General features: G+C 40.2%; 1 protein-coding gene across 1 annotated transcript; it reads right to left on the bottom strand.

The window, feature by feature from the left end:
* Positions 1–211: 211 nt before the first annotated feature.
* LOC121643523 lies at positions 212–20,310 on the bottom strand. The gene is made up of 18 exons (XM_041990987.1): positions 19,620–20,310; positions 19,464–19,536; positions 19,056–19,188; positions 18,485–18,692; positions 17,561–17,636; positions 16,956–17,218; positions 12,876–12,938; positions 12,194–12,229; positions 11,625–11,698; positions 11,375–11,428; positions 11,068–11,273; positions 6,967–7,066; positions 6,692–6,851; positions 6,475–6,578; positions 5,596–5,740; positions 5,298–5,424; positions 4,309–4,507; positions 212–728 (listed from the first exon to the last, which is right to left on the bottom strand). Exons 1-18 carry the CDS (start codon positions 19,635–19,637, stop codon positions 212–214), a joined length of 2,556 nt encoding a protein of 851 aa, XP_041846921.1. The 5' UTR covers positions 19,638–20,310.
* Between the last annotated feature and the right edge of the window lie 5,955 nt (positions 20,311–26,265).

Genomic DNA, 26,265 nt, shown 5'->3' with positions numbered 1-26,265 from the left:
CTTTGAAGCGCTCAGTAAGAGGGCGGAGTCGGGAACAAACTCTGAGTTTCTGGGATAAAACCACCTATCGAGGAGGTTATGTTCACAGCCTATGTTACCGCGGTAACAGACTCTGAGTAGAACATACCTCGCTTCGTGAAACGGGCTTTACTTACTCCTCAACTTACCCCAAACTCAGAGTTAACATACCCCGCTTCTTGAAATGGAAAACTCAGAGTTTCCCCAAACTCAGGGTTAACATACTCAGAGTTTCCACAAAACCCGCTTCTTGAAACGGACCCCTGGACTTGAACAGGATGAAGCTGTCGGTGTTCCTGATTTCTGGGGGAAGAGAGTTCCAGAGTCGGGGAGCAGAGCGACTGAAAGCTCTGCCCCCCATGGTTTTGAGGTGGGCAGAGGGAACAGTGAGGTGGATGGAGGAGGTGGACCTGAGGAAGTGGGAGGGAGTGGCGATGTGGATGAGGTCAGACAGGTAGGGGGGAGAGAGGTTGTGGATGGCCTTATAGGTATGCAGAAGGATTTTAAAGGTGGATCTGAACTTAACGGGAAGCCAGTGAAGCTGCAGAAGAACAGGAGTGATGTGGTGGAAGGAGGGGGTCCTGGTGGAAGGAGGGGGTCCTGGTGATGATGCGGGCTGCTGAGTTCTGGACCAGTTGAAGTTTACGTAGAGCTTGTGGGGGACACCAAAGAGAAGAGAGTTGCAGTAGTCGAGGCGGGAAGTGACGAGACTGTGGACCAGGATGGCAGCAGTGTGGGGGGGTGAGAGAGGGGCGGAGGCGATTGATGGTCATTGCACTGAGCCCAGTCATGATGAGGAAAGAAAGACAGAAATACGCACAGTTTGGAGTTGTGAAACAGCGTAATATGAATATGTTTATTGATCTATTCAATATTGTATTAGTTAGATAGTGATGATATATAGCCTACAGTATATTTGTTTTGGGAAACACGTGTGTCGCTGCAGAACACAGTATAACAATAGATGCGTCTTAGTTAAATGTGGAGGCTGGATGTTTCAGGACGGCTCTTAGAGGCTCAACGCCGGCGCAAAAGTGCAGCAACATCAGATAGAAGACGAACCGCAGAGAGACAAATAAAGTGACACCACAGAAGTTTGCACAATCATGGCATTTAGCCTTCTACAATTAACAAAATTAACAAAAAACGTCTTTACGGGGCACATATCCAGACCCCCGACATTACGCTTAACAGGTCCTGGAAGGTGTAAAATAATTAGGCTATGCTCATCTCCATCCGCTACTCTATACTATATGAACGTCCAAACGTCATACTAATATGATATCAGGTGATATATATATATAGGCCTATATATATATATATAATTTTTTTTTTTTTTTTCCTCCTCGCACATTAATCGCACTAAACTTCTCGGTGCTCCTCAGTTTGGTTTCTCATCACTCTGTAACAAGGGGAGAAAATGGTTTAAAAGCTTCAGGCTGGGCTTTTAAAACCATGGCAGTCAATAAGCCGTCACTCAGCATCTTGCATTACATGGCGCTGGTAATGCTGACTCTGCACAGGCAATGCAATATGTGACGCTCTCATTCTCTTTCTATAGTATTACATCCAACAAGCCGCTGATATCTCTCTGCTTTTCAAAATGGCTCTCATTAACATTGAGTAAAAATGATAAAGAACCAACAAATCTTTTAAAGAATACATACGTATTTGGGGTTTTTTAGCAGCTTTTTCATGTAATAATTGAGGTGACTTTCCAAAACAACAACAATAATAATAATGATATAATAATAAAAAGTACCAGTAATTAAAAAAAAAGAATCTATCTTGTCGTTTGCTTCCAAATTAATGAGTTTTCTCTCTTTTTTTTACTTAATTTCCTCCAAATATCTACATTTTTATGAAGACTTTAATTAATTAGCCACTTTCATGCAATTAAGTTCCACTGTGGGGAAAAAAAACTTCTTATCTCTCCACTAGACTAGAATGACTTAGTCTGCTGCCGGAGGAGCACAGGGACCGCGATAGTTCATATGGTAAACGTATTTCCAAAAGATAAAAAGGTACAAGATATTTCAAAACCATTCAATGGAAATCGATCCTGAAACACGCGGTGAGCAGGAGCCAATGCAGTGATCGTAAAATTGGCGTAATTGTGGGTCCGCCTTCTAGTCTTCGTCAGGACAGACTTGCATACCCACTTTTTGAGCCACTTGGTGTGTATTTGCGATTGAGTAGCCTTCAGTTCATGCAGTGGGCAGTCAGGGCCTGAAATTCACTGCAGGGTAGCAGGAATCGCCCATCATCGATTCCTGCTACCCCCTATCATAAGGGGAGAGGGGATAGTTCTTGTCATATAGGCCTATACAACTCTCGGGGGTTCTTGACTCAAAAAGTCAGAAAACCACAGATGCAGATGATGACAAAGTCAAAACAAAGCTGTTCAGGAACTCTGAAATCATGTGAATGTGGATTCAGCCAGGATTATTTACTGAATGGGACAAACTTCAGACTGAGACTGAGAAAACAATCAGACTGAGAAAACACTGTCCTATCATCATTGCCATGTTCTAAAAGTATATAAATTATTGCACTTTCAGAATATGACCACCCTAAAAACAGCTTGTTTAGTACATAAGGTCCTTCACCATTTGAAAGAATTCATTAAATGTAAACAACTAATCAAGAACAGCACGAGCCACTGCAAGAGGTAATGTAATCATACCTTTTAGGCGCTCCTCGTTTGGTCAGACTTTTTCAATCCGGGGTGGGAACATGTGGAATAGTCTGCCACTGACACTGAGAGAATGCTCGACTACAACTTTTTGAAAGTTCAGCTAAAAACTGACTGTTGATAAATCAAAGCTGCCCTCGCTTATAGTTCATCACAACTCCGGCTTCATCAGGAAGCTGGAGATATATTCTAAGGACATAAATGAGGACTGTGAGTTCTAGCGTAGATCATATTGTCTTGTGCAAGCATTTGTAACAAGGTGTAATGATTATTAGTCAAAGCCATTTTAGAGGCTTTTTATGTCTATTTTACCTTTTGGTATATATGTGTCCCTATTTGCTATTCAGGGTTTTATCTGTACTTTTTGTAATCTTATTGTATTATTTGTATTGTATTTTATCTCCCCATGTGACCCCTCCCCCTGGGACTGCAGATGGAAATTAGCCTTTGGCTAGAATCTGGCATGTTTACATTCATGTAATTTCCCATGTTTGTTCATTAACATGCATTGTCCCACCCAAATAAATAAATTCTATAAATTCAATTCAGTTCCAGTCTTGTCAGTCCAAGACCAGATGGATTAACAGAACCTTTATCAATGGAGACACTAATGAGATTACCATAGAAGAAGAGAACACAGTACGGATAAAAGAACCACCAAAACGACTTATGCTGATGCAGCTCATTCAACAAATGACTGCAATATAGCCTACGCTGTTTTATAAAGATGGGAAAGACAGATAATATGAACAGATGAAGAGGAGACAGAGGCAAAAGCCCTTTCATTTAGTCTACCGCTTTCGTAAAATGGCAACTACCATTACAATAATAACATAATAATAATCAACTAGCCTACTACTACAAAACGCTGGGCAACTCAGTAGTTTCCCATTTTCTTGGTGCAAATAAAAAAACTGTGACATGGAAGATGTGTATAGATATGAGTAATCATTATGACCACTTGCATCTGGGGTGTTTGAAATCTAAAAATTAATGTACTGTAACTGCAAACGTTTATCTGGTTTGCATGATTTCAGTCGGCCCAGGGAACAGAGATATCCAAGAGAGAAGTTCAAGTTCAATTTATTTAGAGCTCACTGACAACATTGTTTCAAGACCCAAACTGCAGTACAACCCAACACAAACATTGGATACTTAGAAAAAAAAGGAGTACATCCTACTTTTTAGTAGCCTACAGACTTTGTTAGAATATGCTGTGGCATCCCAAAGAGGTTGTATAGTTACATTTGTACAACTTCATACAACAAACCACAAAAAAATGACCACTGAGCATAGTAAAATTAAACAAAATTTCTGGCTATTGCTCACTGAAAAGTAGTGTAACAAGGCAGTACACTTTAATAAAGTAAACAGTTGGAAATGATGTGATCATATTGGAGGTAGCTGAAAAGTGTGGTATTAATACGAGTATTAAGTTAAAGCTACAACTTTTGTATTCTCTTGTCTAATGCAAGCTGAACTCAAACCCACCACTGATTGCCTGTTTAAGAATATTTTCAAAATCGCGGTAGGTGACAAAATGGCGTGTCGGGAATGTTATGGCAACTGCACAGGCATTCACAGTCGGGTAGCACTGCCTGTGTGGTCCGTAACGGGACTCACAGTCATGCTCAAAGTTAACAATAATTTTGAACCCCTCCTTTTCAGACTCAATCAGTGGTATGTGGGCCTGTCCTGTGGCCCACTGCAGGAATGCTCCAACAGACTGAGGTTCCCTTGTGGTTGTTCCATCTTGGCTCCCATGTCCAAGATTCCCCTCTTCTTGGCAGTCTTCTAACAAAGAGATATACAAGAAATATATATATCTGCATACATAGACACAGTGAGGAAAATGTATATACATATCTACATATCAACACGAGTGTGTGGGTGTAAAGACAGTGCATATTATATATACACACACACACACATACACGTGTATTAAGAATAAGCTCAAGACCAAGAATGGGGGTGGGGAGGGTATATACGTGGGTGTGTGTATTTTTGTCTTTGCGTTAAAAAAAAGTAGCCGCTTTAACTAACTAAAATGGCCGGACGTAATATCGGGTATAGCTTTTTAAGGCCTCTACATCCTCCAAAAAAAGTGAGAACTTTGTTCTTGCTCTTGAGGCTCTGAGAACAAAATAATTTTGTTCTCGCCGGACGTGAATGAGGACACTTCTTGACACATCGATTTGGCCGAACTTTGTTCTCGAAGGGCTTTGAAAAGTGTTGCATGATTGGTCGGACATGGGAGGTGGGCGTAGATAAAGTGTGAAAGAAAGAAGGGGGACATAGTGACTTCCTCATTTTTACTGTTACAAGGATGAAAGAAAAGCTTAAATTAACAGCTGATTGAGGTGTTGAGAAAGCACAGAAATGTTTCCAACACACGGTAAATAAAGACACGGATACTGCCGCGTGCACAGTTCTGCTCTGTCACCGGCAAATTTTCTTGGAAAATTAAAAAATAAGCAGGTCAACCAGCTTGTTGCACAGAGATACAGACAAGCTCCCCCGCAGTAATCCCCGCCTCTGAAAACTTCAGCTCATTCAGCTAACATCAGCAAATGTAGACCTTTACCTTTATCCTCCAGATTTTGCAAGAAATCTTGCAGGAAGTTGATGACCTGCATCTCTCTTTGCTGTCTTATGGACCCTTCTTCACTGAAGTTGGGTGAAAGAGCCAAGACAAGGAAGTCAGCACCCACCTATATCGAGAAAAGAAACTTAACATTAACCCAAGAATTAAAAATAAAAGACCACTTCAAAAATAAAAGGACATTTTTCCACAATGCAGACTTGCATCTAAAGAAATAACGAATGTGGTTAAAATGCTGCAACAGTCCAACACGTCAGTATAAAAAAATCCTGTCACCTACTTTCTTCAGGTGGCCCGGGACAAACAGTTGCTCGCATAGGTCCTCATGGTGTTTTAACACCTCATTCAGCCCATATAGCTGTAGTCCCTCACGGAGCTGGCTCAATATAGGTGTAAGTCTCAACAGTGCATGCAAAGCAATGGCTCTAATAAACAGAAAGATTAAATAAACTGAGAAATTCTTCAGTTCATTGTGGATCACTTTTAAATAAAAGGTAATTTAATAATTAAAGGTTGAACACGGAACAGTGTCTTAAAAGCTATAAAAAAAAACCACAAAGTGTTCAGAGTGGTGCAGAATGAAAGCACAATTCCTTAAGAAATTATATTTAGCCTGAAAATGAAAATAAAATAAATGTCAACATGTTCGACAATGCTGTTTTGTTTACATTTACAAGCCATTGCAATTAGAAAAATGTAGTCTCTATGTTGCAATGGTATGTTTTGCACAGCTAGGCTGGAAAATGAAAAATGGTGGAGTCTGCAAATCAAGTAGCTCCCTCAGAGCCATGGAGGTATCGTTACCCATCTCAGAAGAGGGGTGACTTGAGAAGAGCATAAAATGGAGTAAATTTAGGTGACGCTACATTAGATGGACTCACATATACATTTTCCACAGTAACAAAATATGAAAATGGCAACTTTTCTCCTGGATCAGTAAGCTAACTCGCTTGCTAACGTGGCTAATGTTTGCTGTCAGTTATCAAAATCCTCTGCAATACTTGTTGGACCTAGTGCAGGCTGATGGCCACTGACGTATCAGCAGCAAGCCTAGCAACCAAACAGCTAGAGTTATGTTTCTGCCATTGCAACTAGAACCAAGACACACACAATATTGCTATTATGCCTCTGTTCCATATCCAACCTTCAAGTCACATACTTTGTGATTGTGTGTTTGTGATCGACAGTTATTGGCCCGGTGTATCCACATGCCATAACTTGATCTGATAAGGCAAAAAGTTCTTCTTCTTCCGCTCTTTCCACCTAAAAGAAAAGCAAAACAACAGAACCATTTTCCAGAGTCGGATAAAAAGCATAGTGTGCATTGTGTACTTAAATGTGTCAATTCACATCATAGTTAAAAACTGTTTGAATACCTCTCCAATCAGATTTTTCAGATCTGAATCTGTCACTTCATCTGGGATAGCGTCTTTGTTGAATTCTCCATGGCAGAGGTATTGATAGCACCACCTGGAGATAAAGTTTGGTGCAGGCCCCCCCTGCACGATACTTGCTGCAAAGATCTCCCCGCAAGTCCTTGTAGGTGAACAATACAAACAAGATAAAAATAACAATAATAAAAAAATGTCAATGCTTATATCACTATCAAACTCAAAACAAATATTTAACATTTACACTTCATGGCACATACTTGAAGTGGTTCTCTTGGTAATCACACAGGCTGTATTTTGGGGTTTTTCCCCTTTCCCCATCTCCATCAAATAAAGACATCTCTATTCCACGAATCATTTCTGTAAGTGAGAGAGCACAGCCTTAATCAAAACCAAGACTGAGTATTTATTTTCCTAATCATTCTTAAAGGAGAGATAGATCTGAATACTTTAAAATGATTTAAACTTCTTTAAATTGCACAACTGTCCCAAGATAACTTTCAGTTAATCGCACATTATTCAGATTATAAAATTGGGTGTTTCTCATCCTTAATTGTGATTGGCCGAGCAGCGTTCCATGCTGTGGTATATTGCATAGACATATAGCTAGACCCCGCGTCCTCGGGGGAGAGACGTACCGAGAAACGTGCTGACAGACCCAGTCAGGGTCACACCAAGCAGCTTTGAGAAGACAAAACGCAACAATTGAGTCTAGTGGTATTTTATCATTTCAGATAGTCTTAGTCTTGTGAACTATCAACAGATTTCAAGATAAATTGGCTGCCTGAAAATGTAACCTTTTTAGGGTTTCACCGGACTATTTGATTAAATTAAACAATTGTTTAACTTTATATATCTTTGTGATTTTGTTTTTGCAGCAGCAAACTTCCATATAGGCTACATGTCTGAATACCAGACTTCTGTTCAGCATATCGGTGCTCAAATAAAAGAAGACTACAAACCAGATGGAATCACCATCCCCTGGTAAAATTTCATAATGGATAATTCCTAATCCTAATATTCTATAGCTCCCGTTTTCCTGGTTTCAACACTGTACGAGTGATCAGCTGTATGAGCAAAGGTGCAGCAGGAATGGAGCCAGAGAAAAGTACTTTAGTTTTTACTCATTACAAATATACCTTTCCTGGTTTCTAAAATGTGATGAGGGATTACTCAAAGAGTGAGATATAATCCTCCTCTCATGATGTTGCCAGAGAGAAGACTTATAGTAAAACTGATATAGCCGGTAGTAGAGCTGTAGAAAAACATAACTAGTATCAGTGTGCGGTATCACAGACTGATGATAAAGAAAAAGGCACTAAATCACACCATTGAGATTTAATATGGGACTAATAGCTCTGAGTGTGCACAATACAGTAATGTTTAATAATAAAAAAAAAAAAACCCTGCTTATCTATATTACTACTATGTGTGTTATAGTATGTGTGTGTAATGTGTATATTATACACACACACACACATATATATACATATATATGTGTGTGTATTGCTAAATACATAGTTTTGTGTGTCAAAGTTTGATTTCTGTTTAAATTGTTTTGGTTCTAAATAAATATGTAAATATATGTCTTCTAAATAATAGGTCATTATGAAATTCGTTTTGGTCATTGAAAACATTGAGTCATGTTAGTACTTATTCTTTAAATGTATTTTTTATCTTTGACTTGTCGTACATGAGATTAGAGTAACATCTGAAGTGCCTCGTTTTCACTGCGACAGCAAGCAAATCTGACCCTGTGGTCTGAACCAAGATGGCCGCCGTGTCAGCACGTCGCGGTAGCAGCCAGCAACGCTGAATGGGGCCTCTATGTATATATCTCTATGGTATATTGAGTGTAACCCACACCTAGGCCCGGTAAGACATAATCACAAAATATCCCTGTGCCAGTGTCAACAGACATAGCGTTGCCTAGCAACCAACTTTTCTGCACTCAACCTATGTGTTTGATTATATTTGTTTGAAGACTTTAATTTCACCACAAAGTGAACTATGAATTGTGATTGGCTGGGTGGCCTGAGCCTGGATGATGGTTGGAGGAGATGACAGCACGGATTTGATTTCCTCATGGGCGTGTTGCCTCGCATTTCCAAACTAGCCGGTGTTCTGAGAAAATGTTGGCACCGACATAATCTACTGTAGTAATCGCTGCTTGAGAAGCAGCACAGAGCAAAAACTGTGCAACGCTGCACTAGTTTCTTAAACAGTACATGAACAAGCGTTTTGGTGATCTTAATTCAGGGATATTCATAAGATATGTGACAGACCGCTGTAAAAGCCGCCTCACTTCATTAGAGCTGTCCCCAAAGGACAAACAGCTCTGACATCTGCCTTTCTTTGGCTGATTTATGCTGCAATAGTGCCATCTACTGGCGTACTCATGTTAATACTATACATCTACATGTAGTTGAGTTCCAGATGCATAATAAAGGAAATTTTCGGGAAAATACCAATACAGAATGTCGGCGTGAAAGAGTGTGAAAATACCATAGTTTCCTGGCCAAAACACATAAGGCGTTGGGCCTTAGCACTAGGGGTGTGAATCTTGCAGCAACTCACGATTCAATTCGATTCCGATTCTTGGGGTAACGATTCGATAAAGAATCGATTCTCGATTCAAACAGATCTTAATTCGAATTCAATCCTATTTGAGTAACAAAACGTGCTGATTAACTCTGTTCCCCCATAAGCCAGAATGAGCTCTGAGGAATTGTTTCATTAGCTGGAAGAAAATTTATCATTTTCATCAGAAAAAGGTTTAAACTTAGCTAACCTGGCAAAGTTTAACTTGTCTTTGTCAATTAGCAGCAGCTATGAAAGTAGTCAAGCTAATGATTTTTAGCCTTTTAAAAATCGATTCTTGGAAATTTTGAAACGATTCTGAATCTTGATGAACAAGAATCTCGATTCCAATTAAAAACAATTTTTTTCACCACCCCAACTTAGCACACCCCCCCGCTGTTGTAAAATCCCAGTAACCCACGGCTTCTCAGGGCTTACTGCTTTGTTTTTTCCATTTCTAAATATACCATGACATTACTATCATCACCTCAGTGATAACTTAGGTGAGTATTGAAATCCTTTGAAGTCAGGCCTTTTACAAATGTTCCATATTCAACCTTTAATGATACCTTCATCTAAATCAGCTGGTTGCTGCAGGGAAACAAGAAAAGACTGCAGGATATTGTGCCTGGAGGACCAGAAATTAGAATCACAGGCCTACACTATCAGTGAAAACCTGGACAAGAGCAGCTGTTATATCTCCAATTTCTGCATCCAAACTGAGATCACTAGACTCCCTTAGCTATTCTGCTGCAAACAAGTGGAACATTAGATCATGATGTGTTTCTTTATTTTAGACCTAACACAATATAAGCCAGTTAGGAGAAGCAGCCCTTAGCTATCATGCTGCAAACAAGTGGAACATTATTTTATTTCAGACTAAATCATGGTTCTTGCTCTTAGTTATTATGCTGCAAACAAGTGGAACATTAGATCATGATGTGCATTTTTATTTTAGACTTAATCCCGGTTTTTGCTCTTAGTTATTATGCTGCAAACAAGTGGAACATTAGATCATCATTTGCATTTTTATTTTATTTTAGACTTAATCCTGGTTTTTGCTCTTAGTTATTATGCTGCAAACAAATGGAACATTAGATCATCATGTGCACATTTATTTTATTTTAGACTAAATCCTGGTTTTTGCTCTTAGCTATAATGCTGCAAACAAGGGAACATTAGATCATGATTTTAGACTTAATTTTAGACTTTAGACTAATCACCGTTTTTGATTGTGTTTGATTTTGTGTTTATTGTAATTTTTATGTTGTGTGTAAAGCACTTTGAATTGTCTTTGACCTGAAAAGCGCTATATAAATAAACTTGCCTTGCCTTGCCTTTGTGTGAAGCTACAGCTAGCTTCTGGTTTAACTCCTTTCACTTCCCCCTTGAAGTAGTGAAATAAACACAGTATTTGCTGAATGCTGTGCTTGTTGATAAAAAGCTTGTAGCAAAACATTTCTTGCTACCGAGGCATTTTCTTCAGAACTTAAAACTCACCTATTTTGATTTGCTTTCATCACCTAAAATTCTAGGACAACCTATGTTTTATTTTGAACTTATTTTGAATTATTGACTTTTACTCTATTTACCTTGTTTTTAACCATTTTCCGTATTATCCATATTTTAACTGTTCCTTTATCTTTTTTGGGCATGTACACCAGATTTGAGTTTTCTGAAAAGCACAATAAAAATAAAATGTATTATCATTATTATTATTACAGCTATTTCTAATCCATGCTTAACACATTCATTTTGCCAGTTCTAAGAAGAAGACATACCTGTGAAGAACTCTTTACGAAGCGCTCCTTGGTCGATTCCATGTTCTCCAATGAAGGAGACAGAGATTTCATTTTTTGGAGAGGCATGCTTCTGCCTAGCCCATTGTTTCAGTCCCCTTTGGAACAGATCCTTACGTGTCACATTGATGATAAAGGTTTGGGTTGTGTCAACTTTGACTCGTAAAGCCTCCAGAATGGCTGATAAGCTACACAAAAATGTAGAGAAGAAAAAACTAAATTCCATTCTACAAAACGGATTTGATCATAAATTTTCAGTGAAGCTGGACTGTAGTTTGTACTGGTATACCTGCTGAAGTGGTTACTGGTGTGCTTCATACCAATATATTCCTCATTTGGCAAGCTGTAAACATGTAAGACATTTTTCATTTTCATAAAAGGTACTTGAATCTAATCTCAGTTTGAACCTAGGAGCATCTAAAGAGAAGGGTGTAAACATATTGAATCTCAAAAGGGTTTACAAAATTGTATCCAAAATCAGCAGATAAGGCATATAAAATCAAAAAGACACAACAAAATTATTCCAAATTTGAATTTACCTTTCTCCACAAACACTTGCATGTGCACAGATGTCATCTTGTGTAAACAGTTCACAGCACATTGGGCAAGAAACCTATGAATGGAAGAAATAACGTAAATAAATGTAAATTCCAATTTTGGTATCAGGTCAGATGCTACTGTACTCAAGTAAAACATCTGAAAGGAATTAGCTTATTTTAACATGATTTTATGTAAGGCAAAGTAATTAAGACAAGATCTGTCCAGTTAGTGCGCGATAAAAAAAAAAAGGTTCATCAGTGTAGACATATGCACATTAACAGGTGCAAGGCTACGGCTGTGGACATGAAAAAGTGACAAAAACCTGCACATGTTTTCCTAAATGCATTTATACGAATGATTCGATCACTCTGGATCTTCCTCAGAACCTGAGGAAGTGTGCAGGCTTATTTTTCACTTTTGACCTAAAAGGTAAAATCATTCTTATTACTTCACAAATCGACAACAGAACTCAGTATGATGCTAATAATAGATTTAAGTGTCTTTGGAAGGAATTCACAATTTTCAGACTGGTATCATGAACCACTACATCACACAGCAGTTTGCTCACCTCATTCTCTATGGATGCCTGAACATCAGGAAATGCCTGTAAAATTAAAATTTTCAGCATTTATATTTATTCACAGCAGTATAATATTCAAATTAAAGGTAACGTATCATGCTTTTAAATCCTTCCTTTTCACAAATAAATCATTAATTTATGGTTTATATAAAGTAAAACTGCAATCCTTTGGTGTGAAATCGTTGTTAGTATAGCTCCACACACCCCTTCTTAAACCCTGTTCTGAGGTGTTTCTTTACAGTCAGTGAGACCAGTTTGATTTGAGTATGTCTCTTTAAATTTTAGCAGACATTTCACCCTTCCTGTTTTTTTCTCGGTTTGACTCCGCCCCCTTAGCCTCTTAGCCGCTAACAATCGGCAGAATATGTTTTTCAAAAACAACATGACCATATTTAGCGGAACCGCAGCAAATACAGTGACGTAATAGATAGAAAAACGTAATAGATAGCGGAGAAAACTAAACAGACTGAAAGATATGACCCAAAAAGAATAATAAGATTTATATGCTGCACCGGAAGTGAATAAATTACATTTTTCGGCACTCCGGACCGCTTGGAAAAGACAAAAACAGGTATTTAAGGGCTTAAAAAAGTGGATTTTGCATGATACGTTCCCTTTAAGTGTTGCATGGAGTTTCATTCAGTAAGGAAGATTAGCAGTGATAGCTTACCACAGCATTGTCACTATGTACACTGATGACATCATCATTATCATCATCTTCATCAGGTTTAGTCTACAAAATCAAAACTCAAAATTAGGAAGTTACAAGAAAATGGAAGAACACATTTTGTAAATGAAGGGCTTATCCACTCAGGGAAAACGTAAGTTACATCTGTTACACGTTTTTCATCCACAGCAGTGTTTCTGGAGCCCCAAACCATTGCGTCTCTGCTTTCACTCATTTCATGTAAACTATCTAGAAGTATCCTTTCATTTTTAACTATCCGATAACATAATTGCCCAAGAGATCTTTTATGAGGGACGAGAAATGACAAAACAAGAAATAAATATAAAAATAAATAAATATGCATATAAATAAATAAATGCACAAATAAATGTATAAATGTATAAATATAAAAATAAATAAATACACATATAAATGTTTAAATGCAAAAATAAATAAATAAATTCATAAATCAGTATGTTTTTGGATATAATAAAGGCTGACTCTATATTTTTTACTTGTGTGTTTGTCTAATTATGTATTTGATCCTTTTATACATTTATATATTTATTTATTCATTTATTTCTACATTTTTTTATTTGTACATTTATTTATTTCTATATTCATTTATTTGTACATTTATTTATTTCTTGGTACATTTATTTCTGTATTTCTGCATTTCTACTTTTATTTATTTCTTCATTTCTGTCTCCGTATGTTAATAAGGTGGGTGGTTCTAATATTTGTCTGCAGCTCCATTGGTTGGAGTGGTGTGCAAGATACAATCCACTGCTAGGCTACTCGAGTAGCTCAAGTGATCGAATGATTTAAGGTCATTGGTGAATGATATAGACCAAACTGAACCAAACGACTACCTCTGGTTTCGTTTGGCACGGCTCATGGAGGATTTAGTTCAGCCCTAAGCTGCTCAGATGGATGGGGAGGTTGATTCGGCTGTATTGGACAGTCTAGAAGAAGTTGCCCGCCAACTAGCCATCCGCTCAGAGTCAGGGGGAACGAGGACTGGACTGGACTTCATTATACCTCCTGAAGTCATTGAAGCTCACGTCTATTTGAGCCACACCGCAGCAGACATCATAAATGTGTTACTGCGGTCAAACCAGCAATTCTGTTAAGCTGCGCCTACGCTGTGGACTTTACGGTGGTCACCTGCACGGCTGAAACAGTCAGCACGGAAAGAGTTTCCGGTTTTCATTTTGCGATGTTTGCAGCGGTGTGACCCAAATGGAGGTGCGCTTCGATTACTTTATTCGCCAATGACCTTAAATTGTTGGCGACAACTGTAAAAGAACTTTCAATTCGTAGCATATGATCCACCAAAACACCCCGTGTACTCGAGTAGGCAGTAGCCTTGCAGTAGATGGATCATATGCTCTAACCAATCACGCTGCAGACAATTATTAGAACCGCCCACGTCATTAACATACGGAGACAGAAATGAATAAATAAATAAATGTGGAAATGCAGAAATACAGAAATAAATGTACCAATAAATAAATAAAAGTAGAAATAAATATAGAAATAAATAAAAGTAGAAATAAATTTTTTTAGAAATAAATAAATGAATATATAAATGTATAAATACATAAAAAAGGAAAAAATACATAATTAAATAGAAAAACACAAGTAAAAATATAGAGTCAGCCTTTATGATATCCAAAACACTGATTTATTTAATTTATTTTTGCATTTATACATTTATGTGTATTTCTTTATTTTTATATTTATTTATGCATTTATACATTTAATTGTGCATTTATTTATTTATGTGTATTTCTTTATTTTTATATTTATTTATTTATTCATTTATACATCTATATGTGCATTTATTTATTTATATGCATATATATTTTTATATTTATTTCTTGTTTTGTCATTTCTCGTCCCTCATACTTTTACACTAGCTGCTCAAATCGACAAATGATGAGTTACAATAAACTTTACATTAAGTCTAAGCACTTTGTTTCTGCACTGTGTTATTTTATATATAATATTAACTTAGTTAAGAGAACTTTCTTCCTTGCTTTTGTCACGACTGTTTCCATACACACAGTATTTTCACTATATTTGAGCAGCAAACCTTTTACCTATGCGCATCTTCACTTAGCCCCAGGTCAAGGCGCAGCTGAGTTAAAAGAAATGTTAGCAAGTGTGGCTGTGTTTTGACCAATGCCCTGAGTCAGAAGAACAGAGCCGGAGCCAGAGTCAGAACCAAAAACGTATTTGTTAAAGAGCTCTCACACAGATCTTCCTATTATTCTTCTGCTTTTTTAATGTTGTTAGTGTCATGGTGTCAGGGCTAAAGTTGTTTTTTATGTGCTGCCTTTAAAGGGACTTGCAGCACTTCTGAAGGCAGTCATACCACCTGAGGTGTATATTCAACTCTGTTCACTCTGTTATTTGATGTCATGTGATTGACCTGCTTTTGTCCCTTGGATTACTGAGCCTGCCTGACCTAGCTAAATAGTGGTTGCCATTCTTCTTTCATACCTTTCTTTTCAGACTTTGAATTGTTTGTCAAATTAAATTTGGATTCTGGACAGCTTTTTTCCCCTGAGGTGATCCTCTGGATCTTAGTTAACCCACTGGTATGTTACTCAATGCAGTATATCCAACTCAAATCACTCTAGAGTACTCTTTGGTTGTCTCTCCTCTCCTTAGAAGAACCAGCTGTCATACCAGTCTTGTTCTTTTTTTGCGTACCTATTTGCAACAATAACCTCTTAACATATCAGACCGGAGTTTTCTGAAAATATGGGGGTTTAGTCTGCTGAAAGGTGGTAGGCCTACTTTGTACCTGAGCACGCAAGCAGTCTTCCCAGTTTTTATGTATCTTTATGTAATGACATTATAAATCTGACATTAATGGTGTATTTTCTTTTAAATGAAAAAGTTGTCTCTGGATGGATGTAAAGTTAATAGCATTTTTAACAGGGTTGTGAATAGGGCTGTCGCAATTATTACAATATTCGCCAACCGCGAATATTTTTCATAATCGCAAATAGTTTTTCTTATTCGCGATTACCGCTTATCCAGCATTAAAACGTCAGATATGATGCAACCGATCCTGCGCCAGGCGTCAGTGGCAACGTGAGCACACAGCTGTGGTGTGATAGGGCTAGCGGAGAGGAGCGTGAAGAATATGATGTGGTTCAGAAGCGTACCACGGCACGGCTGTGGATGTATTCTGGTTTTAAGCCGAACGGTAAGGGGGAGCCCAGTAACCAAGAGGAAGCAATTTGTAAACTCTGCAGCTGGTGCATCCCGTCAGCTGGGTCTGGGTGAAGCTTTCGGACAACGCCGCGCTAAGTATAAACAGTCAGTGTAAGATGGCACACACCTACAGATAGCATAGCGCGCTACATCGCCAAGTCAGTTAATGCTGTCATAGCCAAAAGCTCGCTCTATACTCGCGTCGTCTCCATGCGGCGGGACCCGCGGAGGCTGCAGACCCTCTGTGTGTTTATAGTCCAGCGTAGGGAAACGCGCCGGGTCGCGGTGTTTTATTTAGATCTGCAGACAGCGGTGGGCTGGTGCCAGTCAATAAACTGCGCCGGGTGGAGTTTTTTTAGTGTTTCAACATAAAAAATGACAATCTCCTGATTCCATGCAGTGATCAGTCTGTGAGAGCCGCTGTTAGATGAGCTGCACAGTCCGATAATTTTCCACGAGTCCTTACTGGCGTCTCCATGGACAGGCAGCAGTGATATGGGGCTGCTGCCAACACTGCTGCAGCAAATAATTAACAATAAACCCACTTCAGAAATGGATAAGTTACATTATGTCTTTGTCTATTTTTTGATGTTCAGGAATTCATTAGAATATGTATTATTAAAGCTAGTCATACTGCAGTTGAAATTAAATGAAACATACTTAATTAATCCCAGAGGGAAATTCAACGTTTACATTTATTTTTGTTGTTGCAGAATAAAGAAAAAACAGACAATATATTCGTCAATCGCAATTATTTGTCTGACAATTAATCGTCTCCAGAAATTCCTAATCGTGACAGCCCTAGTTGTGAAGCAAAAAAGTTTTTCTTTCTTTATTCCATTGGATACATACCTCATCATTAAAATCCGAAAGGCACGTCTTTACATGTAGGCTGAGGAGCTGCAGTGGCACATAATCCTTGCACGTCAGACAGCGAGCTTTCGGCATGGCCTGAAACTCTGGTGCTGTGAAAGGCAAGGGGGACGTATCCAGGATATGCTGGATGGGCATGATATAGAGACAAGTCTTGCCTGCCCAAGCCCGCACAAGACTGGCTCCTGTATATCCCTCCTCCTCAGGTGACAATAAATTTAGCTTTCGTTGACCAGATCCTCCTGTATATGTTGAAATCAAAAGAAGTTCTAGATTAATCTAGTGCAACAATAAACCAATACACCAAAACCAATTCGAGAACAATCCGGTTCAAAGAGCCGGCTCTTCAAAGTGAACGGCATGTACCGACTCACGGTAGTGAGCCGTTCATGTAATGTTGACAAACAGTGTCGGGTTTATATGGCCGTTTGAGAGCCGAATGAGCCAGCTCACTAAGGTGAGCTGAGCTGAATGTACCTGATCACCAAGAAGAGCCGAAATTCCCATCACTAATTCAGAACAAACCAATGCATTAGGTCCGGAGAATACATTATAATCAAATATCTATAAACGTAATAATTTACCAATGGCTTTGTACAGCATCCAGGCCCCCTCCAATTCAACCATCTTTGGATAAGCCTCGCAAAGAGCATTTGTAATCTGTATGAATGTAACATATGTAATGGTTAGCAAGTCAAAGCACAGAAATAGTTGGGTTTTTTTTGGCATTTGATGCGTTTCAACTCACATAAGGCGAATTTGCACTGTAGAAGAAAAGTTCCTATAACCTTTTCAGGAATGGGGACATTTTTTTGCACATTCAAAAAGAGGGGAACTGGGGAATATGGCCCTCAGTTGGGGACGAGTGTAGATTTGACTATATCTGACTTTTAATATTGAGCAAATCTGAATACTTATCAGGGATGGGCGATAACTCAGCTTATAAAATAAAAAGGGGCAACTGCAAATGAAACCAGATAAATTAAGTGACAGGATTTAAAAAATGCTCTACTGAAAATGAAAACCAATCAGTGATAAACTGCTCATACAAAATAAATATGTACAATTTACCAGTGGCTGGAACTTGCTCCAAATAAGAAGCTAAAGTACTCACATACATTATACCTCACTCAAACAAATAATGAACAAATGTTATATCAAAGTGAAACAAACATTTTGTTGCTGTTGGGCTACAAGTTAGCAGTACCCTCTTTTATGAACGAGCTCCTCTGGCATGTCTGTTCCACCTTCCTCGATATTTGTGGTTTGTTACACACCTGAGTTGGGCCACAGGTGTTTTGCACCTACATGTCTATCCTTTCACCACAATACGTCATCTAAGGTAATTTATCATTTTTTATTACGATATGACAACTTTTCACTGTGAGGAATTTTTTGACAGTATATTCCACACAGCAACATATCACCCATCCCTAGTACTTATTCAATAAATTACAATTTCTTTATGAAGTCATTTGTCACTAGCATAATTATAACTAATAACATACCTCCTTATGACCAGCATCCTCGGCAATGCAGACTGTCCTTCGTCCCAGCCCAGCCTGCAGGAGGGTCATTTCCTCTGATGTTTTGGGAGTTTTCTCGCAGGACGAATTAAGCAGAAAAAAAGGCACAGGGTGTTTTTTTGAGCCAAGCCTTTTCTTAGAGGTAAGAGCCCTGGAACTCTGCTTCTCCTTAAATAACCCAGGGAAACTCCTAGAAAAACAAATATAGCAAAAAGACAATCAAGACCATTTCAGGGACTCAACTTTGACACTACCTCCAACACACACAAACACACACACGCACACACACACACATTAAAATTAAATCATATTTATAAAACTAAATAACTAATGCAAAGTTTCACTACTGCTGCTGGTCTGATGGAAATGACCAACAAAAACAAAACTACATTGCTAATCATTTCTTCTCATGGTACTTCTCAAAATAAAAACAAAATGCACCAAACAAAACTCCTACACAACTTCTCATTAATGTCCAACTTCAGTATAAATTCAATTTAAAAAGTTATCTTCATTGATAAGTTGAGGTATTGCTGAGTAATGACATCCTAACCTGGCCATATTGCGCTGCAAAGAAATCCCAGAAGACACCTGGCCAGGTACACAGGCTGAATTTTGCCTGGGTGGTGTTTGCCGTTCCTGTATGTCCCTAGCACTTGTGAGGTTCACAGAGGCCTCACCCTGAGCTTAATTTACAATAAATTCAATAAGATTTATCAGGTCTTGGAGTAATTATAAGATCCCTATAAAACAAACAATCAAAATAAAGTCTGTACTAAACTTAATCAAATTTTACTTAGACTCCAGTAATAAGCACTGTGAATTGCTCTAATCCAGAACTGGCAGAAAACCTTTGTATGTCAGTGTAAATAATTAATAAAATAACATTCATGCAGTCTAAAAATAAAAAGCTAATAAAAGGGGTTAGTATGGTTGTTAGGTATTATTAAGTTAAACTTACTGTTTGCTGCTGGATCATTGATCGACGATCTCAACATGGCAACCAAATTCATGGCTGCTTTGCGCAATTCCTCCTGAGAAATATAAACACACGAGGAGAGATCCAAAGAAGATAAACATACAAACGTCACGAGGAATAGTTTTACTAATGGCTTACCTCTTTTTTATCTGCCATGTGACTGGGACTCGGCGAACAAGTGGGGAAACTAAATACGCACACACACGGAGATATAACAAATCAAATTAAGCCGTGAAAAACACCACCATGTTTAAATTCAACAAGTGAAGCACACTTTAATTGTATCATCACTGGACGTTATCCTGAAATGTATTACAGTTAAGTGAAATGACGATTTGAAATGAACATCAGTTAGCTTCGGCCATTTTGACCCCCGCAGTAGCTATCGCTAGCATATAGCTATTGACATATTTTACTCGTGCTAACTACATATTCCTAAGCAATTCTAAGTTATCGAATTGATTTTTGTCCTTGTAGAATTGTTAATTCGAAAACGGCATAGTTTACTGAGGAGTATCCGTACTTTTCGGGAAGAACTGCTGTGAATTCCACTTACCTCAAGCAAAGTATCGTTGCCAAAATGCCAAAACCACCGCAACTGTCCCGGCTCCAGCCGTCTTGTCAGTCAAGGTCTTCCTGACACAACTTCCTGTGTACGCGGACCAATCAGGAGAAGGCTTATAGAATGGGGATTTGTCCCGCCCCATGTGTCAAAACACATTTTGATCCGCGCGAGGAAAACGTCACCGCGAGGGCAGAGACGCTGGCGAGAGCGCAGCCATCCTCAAGCGGGGGCGGCATGACAGAAACGCGCGCGCGTCTGATCCAGCTTCGCGCGCTCGGAACGTAAAATGCGCGCGCGAGGCCTTCCACACGCGCGCGGGAGTTGGTTGTCTGTCACGCGAGAGGATCTTTTGTCCTCTCGGTAAATGAATTTCTGCGCGATGGTAGTGTAATCTGCGCGCGAGCATGTTTATTTTGCTCTCCCTGGTTTTGACAAAAATTTGACGCGATACTCCACATTCCAGTCAGCTCCAGGAATCATTACCGGACACTAACGTCTCATAAGTACTCCATCTCGTATGTAGAACTTACAGCGGCCTGAAGTCAAACCGTCAGCACTCACCACCTCTTGGTAACATCGTGTCAGCGTGGGATCCCCCTCCTGCGCCATACGCAATCGGTCACGTGATACCGGAAGAGAGGGACCAGCCCGGGACAGCGGAGACTCCAGAGCTTTTATGTCAGGGACCTCCACCTCCTTGGCGGTCTCCCCCTCCACCGTCTCAACCGGCACAGCAGACTCTAAAAAGGAAGACAAGAGGAAACTCTCAGAGAGATCTACAGCTTCGTCCTGAGACTCATTTCTTCAAGCCCGTGCACGTGTAACCACGCCCACAGAGAGTAACCTATCTTTTTCGGGTTTATCCAGGACTTCCAGGGCAGGAACCACTTTTCCCCCCGCGATGTCATTTCCCAGTAGAACAGACACATTCGCGATGGGCAGTGCAGCACAAACAGCCATCGGGAATACACCTGAAATTAAATCAGTTTTTAAGCACACATAATGAACTGGCTGGGGTACATAACCCATCTCCACGCCTCGTAAGATCACACTGTATCCCGCATACGACTTCTCCGTAAAGGGAAGCGTATCGGCTTGAATGAGTGTCTGGGAGGCACCCGTGTCCCGCAGAATACAGACCTGCTTCTGTTCAGCGTCAGACACGTTCAGTGAAACCGTTCCCACCATAGTAAAGGGTTTAAAACAGGGATCCACTCCGCCGTTCATGGCGGTAGTGTTTTCCAGCTTGTTTACAAAGCCCACTTCCTTCTTTGGAAAGGAGGCTGACTCTTTTGGTTTTAGCTGCGGACACTGGGCAATTAAGTGTCCCGGCTTACGACAACAGAAACAAACTCTTTCAGGCAAGTGCTTGTTTCTCCCTCGATTTAATGCCTCGTACACAGTCGATTTCACTGTCGGCTGGAATACGGTTCTGTGTGTAAGAACTTACTCGTCTGCCAACACAGCAGCCCCAGATAAAGATTTTATTCTTTTTTCGTTTAAATGAACCACAATATTATCTGGCAGTTGTCTTTTAAATTCTTCCAACAATATTAATTCTTTTAATGTTCCAAGAGAGTTCACACCGCATGAAGCACACCATCGGTCAAACAAAATGCTTTTCTCTCTTGCGAATTCTACATAAGTGTGGCGTTGGTCTTTTCTGAAACCTCTAAATTTTTGTCTATATGCCTCAGGAACTAGTTCATATGCTTTTAGGACGGCGGCCTTCACAATATCATACCGCTGACTATCTAACAGCGGAAGAGCGACAACCATCTCCTGAGCTTTTCCAGAAAGTTTACATTGTACCAGGAGTGCCCACACATCTTGTGGCCAGTGCAGCGCTAAAGCGATGCCCTCAAAAGCAGAAAAATAGCAGTCTACATCAGACTCTCTGAAGTTAGGCACAAACTGTATGCACTTGGTAATGTCAAAAAAACCAGAAGAAGAGGCAGCAGGCGGGGGACCGGCTGAAGTACCAGCGCGGGGCGTTGCAGGGAAACCTGCTTGAGCTTCCAGCTCCAAGCGGCGCAACCGGACAGCCTTATCAGCCTCGATTTCCAGTCGCCTGATCTCGAGCTGCTGCTGCCGTTGTTGGGCCTTTTCCTCGGCCTCCAGATGCAGCCTGGCTAATTTCACTTTCACCCGGGCTTCCACCGGGGAAGCTCCCGAGCTACCTTCAAGCGTTAATGGTTCAAACCGGGGAAGAGTAACAGGAGTCTCGGGCCGGTCATCTCCCTCTGACCCATCATCAGAGACATCCGCCTCGGGCGGATTCTCCGGCTCAGCCTTCTGGAGCCCCGCCTCCACAGGCGGGCTCTTCACACATGCTAGCTCCGTCTGCACACCCTCAGCCTCCAGCACCTTCCTCTCAACCAGACCAGCCACCACTGCCGCCCTCATCTCCGCCTTTTTCAGAGTACGCGACAGAGGAATCTCATAGAAGTCTGCTAACACAGCCAAATCATCCTTTCGGCATGCGTTTACTTGTTCCAAAGAGGGATTCTCTTTGAAAGCCTTCAGGTCAAAGCGTGCCATTATCTCACAAGCCACTCCTAGTGCACAATGTAACAACTCACAAGCAAGTGAAAAGAGTCTCTCCCCACCTGTTATCAATAAACTCCCGGACAAGCCCCCACTTTGTTACGGCCCCCCCGCTAGGGATCGGGGAGAATGCAGCAAAAACAATCAAGTCCAGATGTAAAAGGAAACAAGTATTTTATTTCCACACAACACAAACCAGAACCCACAGTCACAAACCACACCAGGAGCCTTAAAGATAACAGAAATGATCCTATGAAAGAAAAACCAGGAAATATCTACAATTACAAATAAACAAACGAAAAGTGTCCTTTTTCAGGTGTTATATTTAAACAGTAACCCAACAAAACAACCAACAAAACAACCAGAAAGCCTGGGAGTATTACTCTATGAAAACAAACAAAGAAACACAGCTAACAAACTCAGGGCGTCTTTAACGAGAATCAAACAACTAAACAATTAATCTCAAAAGCAAAGGTTCATTCAAGAAACACAAATTTAACTGAGAGAGTCTTTTCACCTCACACAGACAAACTAGAAAGCTCAGTATCCAATGTCAGCATTTAACGCTTTAACCATCCAATTCACACAGTTTCTTTCTCAGTCCAAAGCCACCCTTGGCGCACTGGTGTTAACCAACCACACAGCCGCGCCGACAGGTTGACACTGTCTGGCTTTTATGGGCAAGCAGTCCATCAGGGCCGGCCCTCCGGGGGAGCGTTGGCGTCCAATCCGGCCTTCGAGGGGAGGGAACCAGGAGAGAGTCGGCAGCCAATCCCGGGAGTGCTGCAGCACAGCAGCTCTGCACACTCTGCAAACTCTGTCCAGGAGGCCTGGGGCCGTAACAGTGACTCTTCATCTTTTATGCTTTGTCTGTTACGGACAGATGACACTGCCGCCATCACTGCTGTTTGTCGCACCAGGGTAGCGATAAGTTTCGCCTGTCGCTGTGTGTTGAGTCCATTACTGTCAGACTGGGAAAATAACAAAAAGGCTACAATGAGAGTACATAGTCTAATGAAACTGCTCGTGAAATTTTGTGCATGTGATAAAAGATTTCTGGTTTAACTGTATGACAGGTTTATTTTGATACTGTCTAATTTTTTTTTTTTAATCTAAATGCTAGGAAGTTTCCAAAATGAAATTAAAATTTAAAAGTGGAGACAGTCCTGTTACATTAGCAAGGGTCTAGTAAAATACTTGGTCCACAAAAAGTCTTTAATCCATAAAAAATGATTTTGGTTGAAAATTACATGATTTAAGGGGTTAACAAGGAGCTGAACATGTGGGCCTGATAAAGGAGCTGGCGAGTGTGTATACGGGTAGTCCTTGAAGATTTTTATCATCAGAGGTGATTTTATGGTATTACTGTATTAAATCTGAAAAACAACAATAGCAACAGACTATTGACCTTTGGCTCAAGTTTGACTGATGATAGCAAACTCTCTGACAACATGACAATATGACCTGGAACACAAGCATGAAACATTTCATCATAACTACAGACTGACAGCAGCAGAACTGTTACTGATAAACACAGTCTTTCATTTCTGCTGGAATACATGCAGAGCATAAAACATGTCCACCAGTGATGACCTAGATAATGTATCTGGCCAACCAATCACAAACATAAAGCTTATTTTCATCTTTAAAGCTGTGTGGACACTTAGACTTCACATTCAGAGTTTAGTTTAAATGTAAAAGACATAAATGATAATAGAAATATAAGTGTTTCATGCAGTTTTCCATGTTTTGACTGGAGCTCCCTCTTGTACAGGATGCTCTTCCATTAAGTCTCTATACAACCATTGTTCAGAAGGTCAAGTCTAGTGAGTAAGGGGGGTGAGACGGTAAAAGGAAAAAAGAAATATGACATATGGATCTTCTCTAAATGCAGACCTAGTATTCCTCTAAAATCTGACCTTCCATAAATTCAGATTCTTCTTTTTTTCCCAATCAAATGCATTCAATTCATTTTTAAACTTCCAAACACATTCACCCATATCTTTACTTTACAGATCATGAGCCTCTGTGTTGTCTTTCAGACCAGCCTTCTCTAGACACTGATGAGACTTCTTGATGTTTATCCTTCCATGATGGTTCCACCTCCTCTTCCCCCACCCTGGGTTTCAGCTGCCTGAGGCATTCAGTTAGCAGGCCATCATCTTCTGATCATCTTCTGAATGTTCTCCTGGATCTTTGTTGTAAACATAAAGATCCACAGATTAGATAAATTACTGTGAAGTAATGAGTTAGATCCGATGTCAGCATCTGTTTGGTCACCTGATAGGAAGCAACACCTTCTCACCTTCTAAAATACCTCAGATGTATTGCAAACCAGCTGACTTCAATGACTTACCTGTTATGGCTGAATCTTCAGATGAGGTCTCCGAGGTCTGATGGCTGCAGGGAGAGAAGGGAGGCTGCCATGCTGATGAGATGATGCTCATCTATAACAGTAATTGGACAGAGCAGCAACTGAAGGCCTCAGGGTAATCAAAGCATCAAAACCATGAGCCCAACTCATTTTTTTTTCATCTGCAACAATAGAGCGACTTTCAGTGGCTCAGCCTGAGTGCAAGAAGGTGCTAAGATCAGCCAGCAGATCAGCCAGATGATTGATCGACCACCTTCTTAAGCAGGATGTGAAAGCTTCGTCCTCATCACTGCTTCCACTTTTCCTCATGAGTGAAAATATACATGTTTGTGTGGTTTCCTCGCTAACTGTCCTCAGCTGCAGGCTGTTCATGCCTCTGCTTAGCACTGTGTTGTAAAGCAAGTGGAAATTCAATAAAAGAAGGCAAATGCACTGGTCTCCTCTGACTGAGGCTCACCCTTAGCAGCCCTTCGTGGGGTTGCAATCGATCCTTGGTGCCTGGCTGGTAGGCATCCAGTTTTAATTAGAGCACAGGGAAGCAGAGAGTGGTAGATGGAGTATAGTTTATCTGAGTGTTTCTTTTCTTATTTTTCTTCAGTTCACTCAAAATGACCTTTTGGGAGTTTAATCATTTGTCTGTTATCTCATCAGAGGTCACAGCCAGGCTTAGAAGCAGCAGTTAGCAGATTTTCCAGTGTTTTCCCGCATCTCTTTGCCAGCGTAATGTGCAGCAGCATATCTCCATGTTGTGTGCTCCTGCAGTTTCTGGCTCTGCTGCCATCCAGCTGGACCTCTCCTTCTCTCCCTCTTGATGAAACTATATCCTGGACTGCATGTTGGTCAGACGCTGTGGTTGGCAGAGCGAAATAGTTGGCTACAAACTAGTCAAATCTGTTCCACATTACTCCCTGTTGCATTTCCTGTTTTCCTCTGTGTGTGTGGGGAAACAGCGAGTGGACACATGGTGATGCCAGCAGCATCAGTCGCCGCAGGCTACACCTTGCTAGCTTCCAGCGCTAATGGAAAAGCTGGCTTCCGATGCTGCGGCACAACGGCCGAGCAGCTGTTTGGTCGAGCTTGTTTTCAGAGTTAATGTGCGGGCAGCCCCAGCAGCTTCAGCACTGCTATGTTTTTAAGTTCAGTCAGACTGGTAAAGCTGCATCCCTCCAGGTTTCTATGTAAAATTCCAGCTGTCAGCTCTCCCTGCGTTGGAAAGTAGAATAAATGAGCTGTCTGGACTGAACATACTGATTAAAGATATTTTTTTTAAAAACTAGAAAAAGTAAAAGACAATTAAG

Source organism: Melanotaenia boesemani, chromosome 7, assembly GCF_017639745.1.
Source record: "Melanotaenia boesemani isolate fMelBoe1 chromosome 7, fMelBoe1.pri, whole genome shotgun sequence".
In the NCBI taxonomy this organism is placed as follows: Eukaryota; Metazoa; Chordata; class Actinopteri; order Atheriniformes; family Melanotaeniidae; genus Melanotaenia; species Melanotaenia boesemani.
The sequence above is the reverse complement of the archived record's forward strand: the minus strand, read 5'-3'. Positions and strand labels throughout refer to the sequence as shown.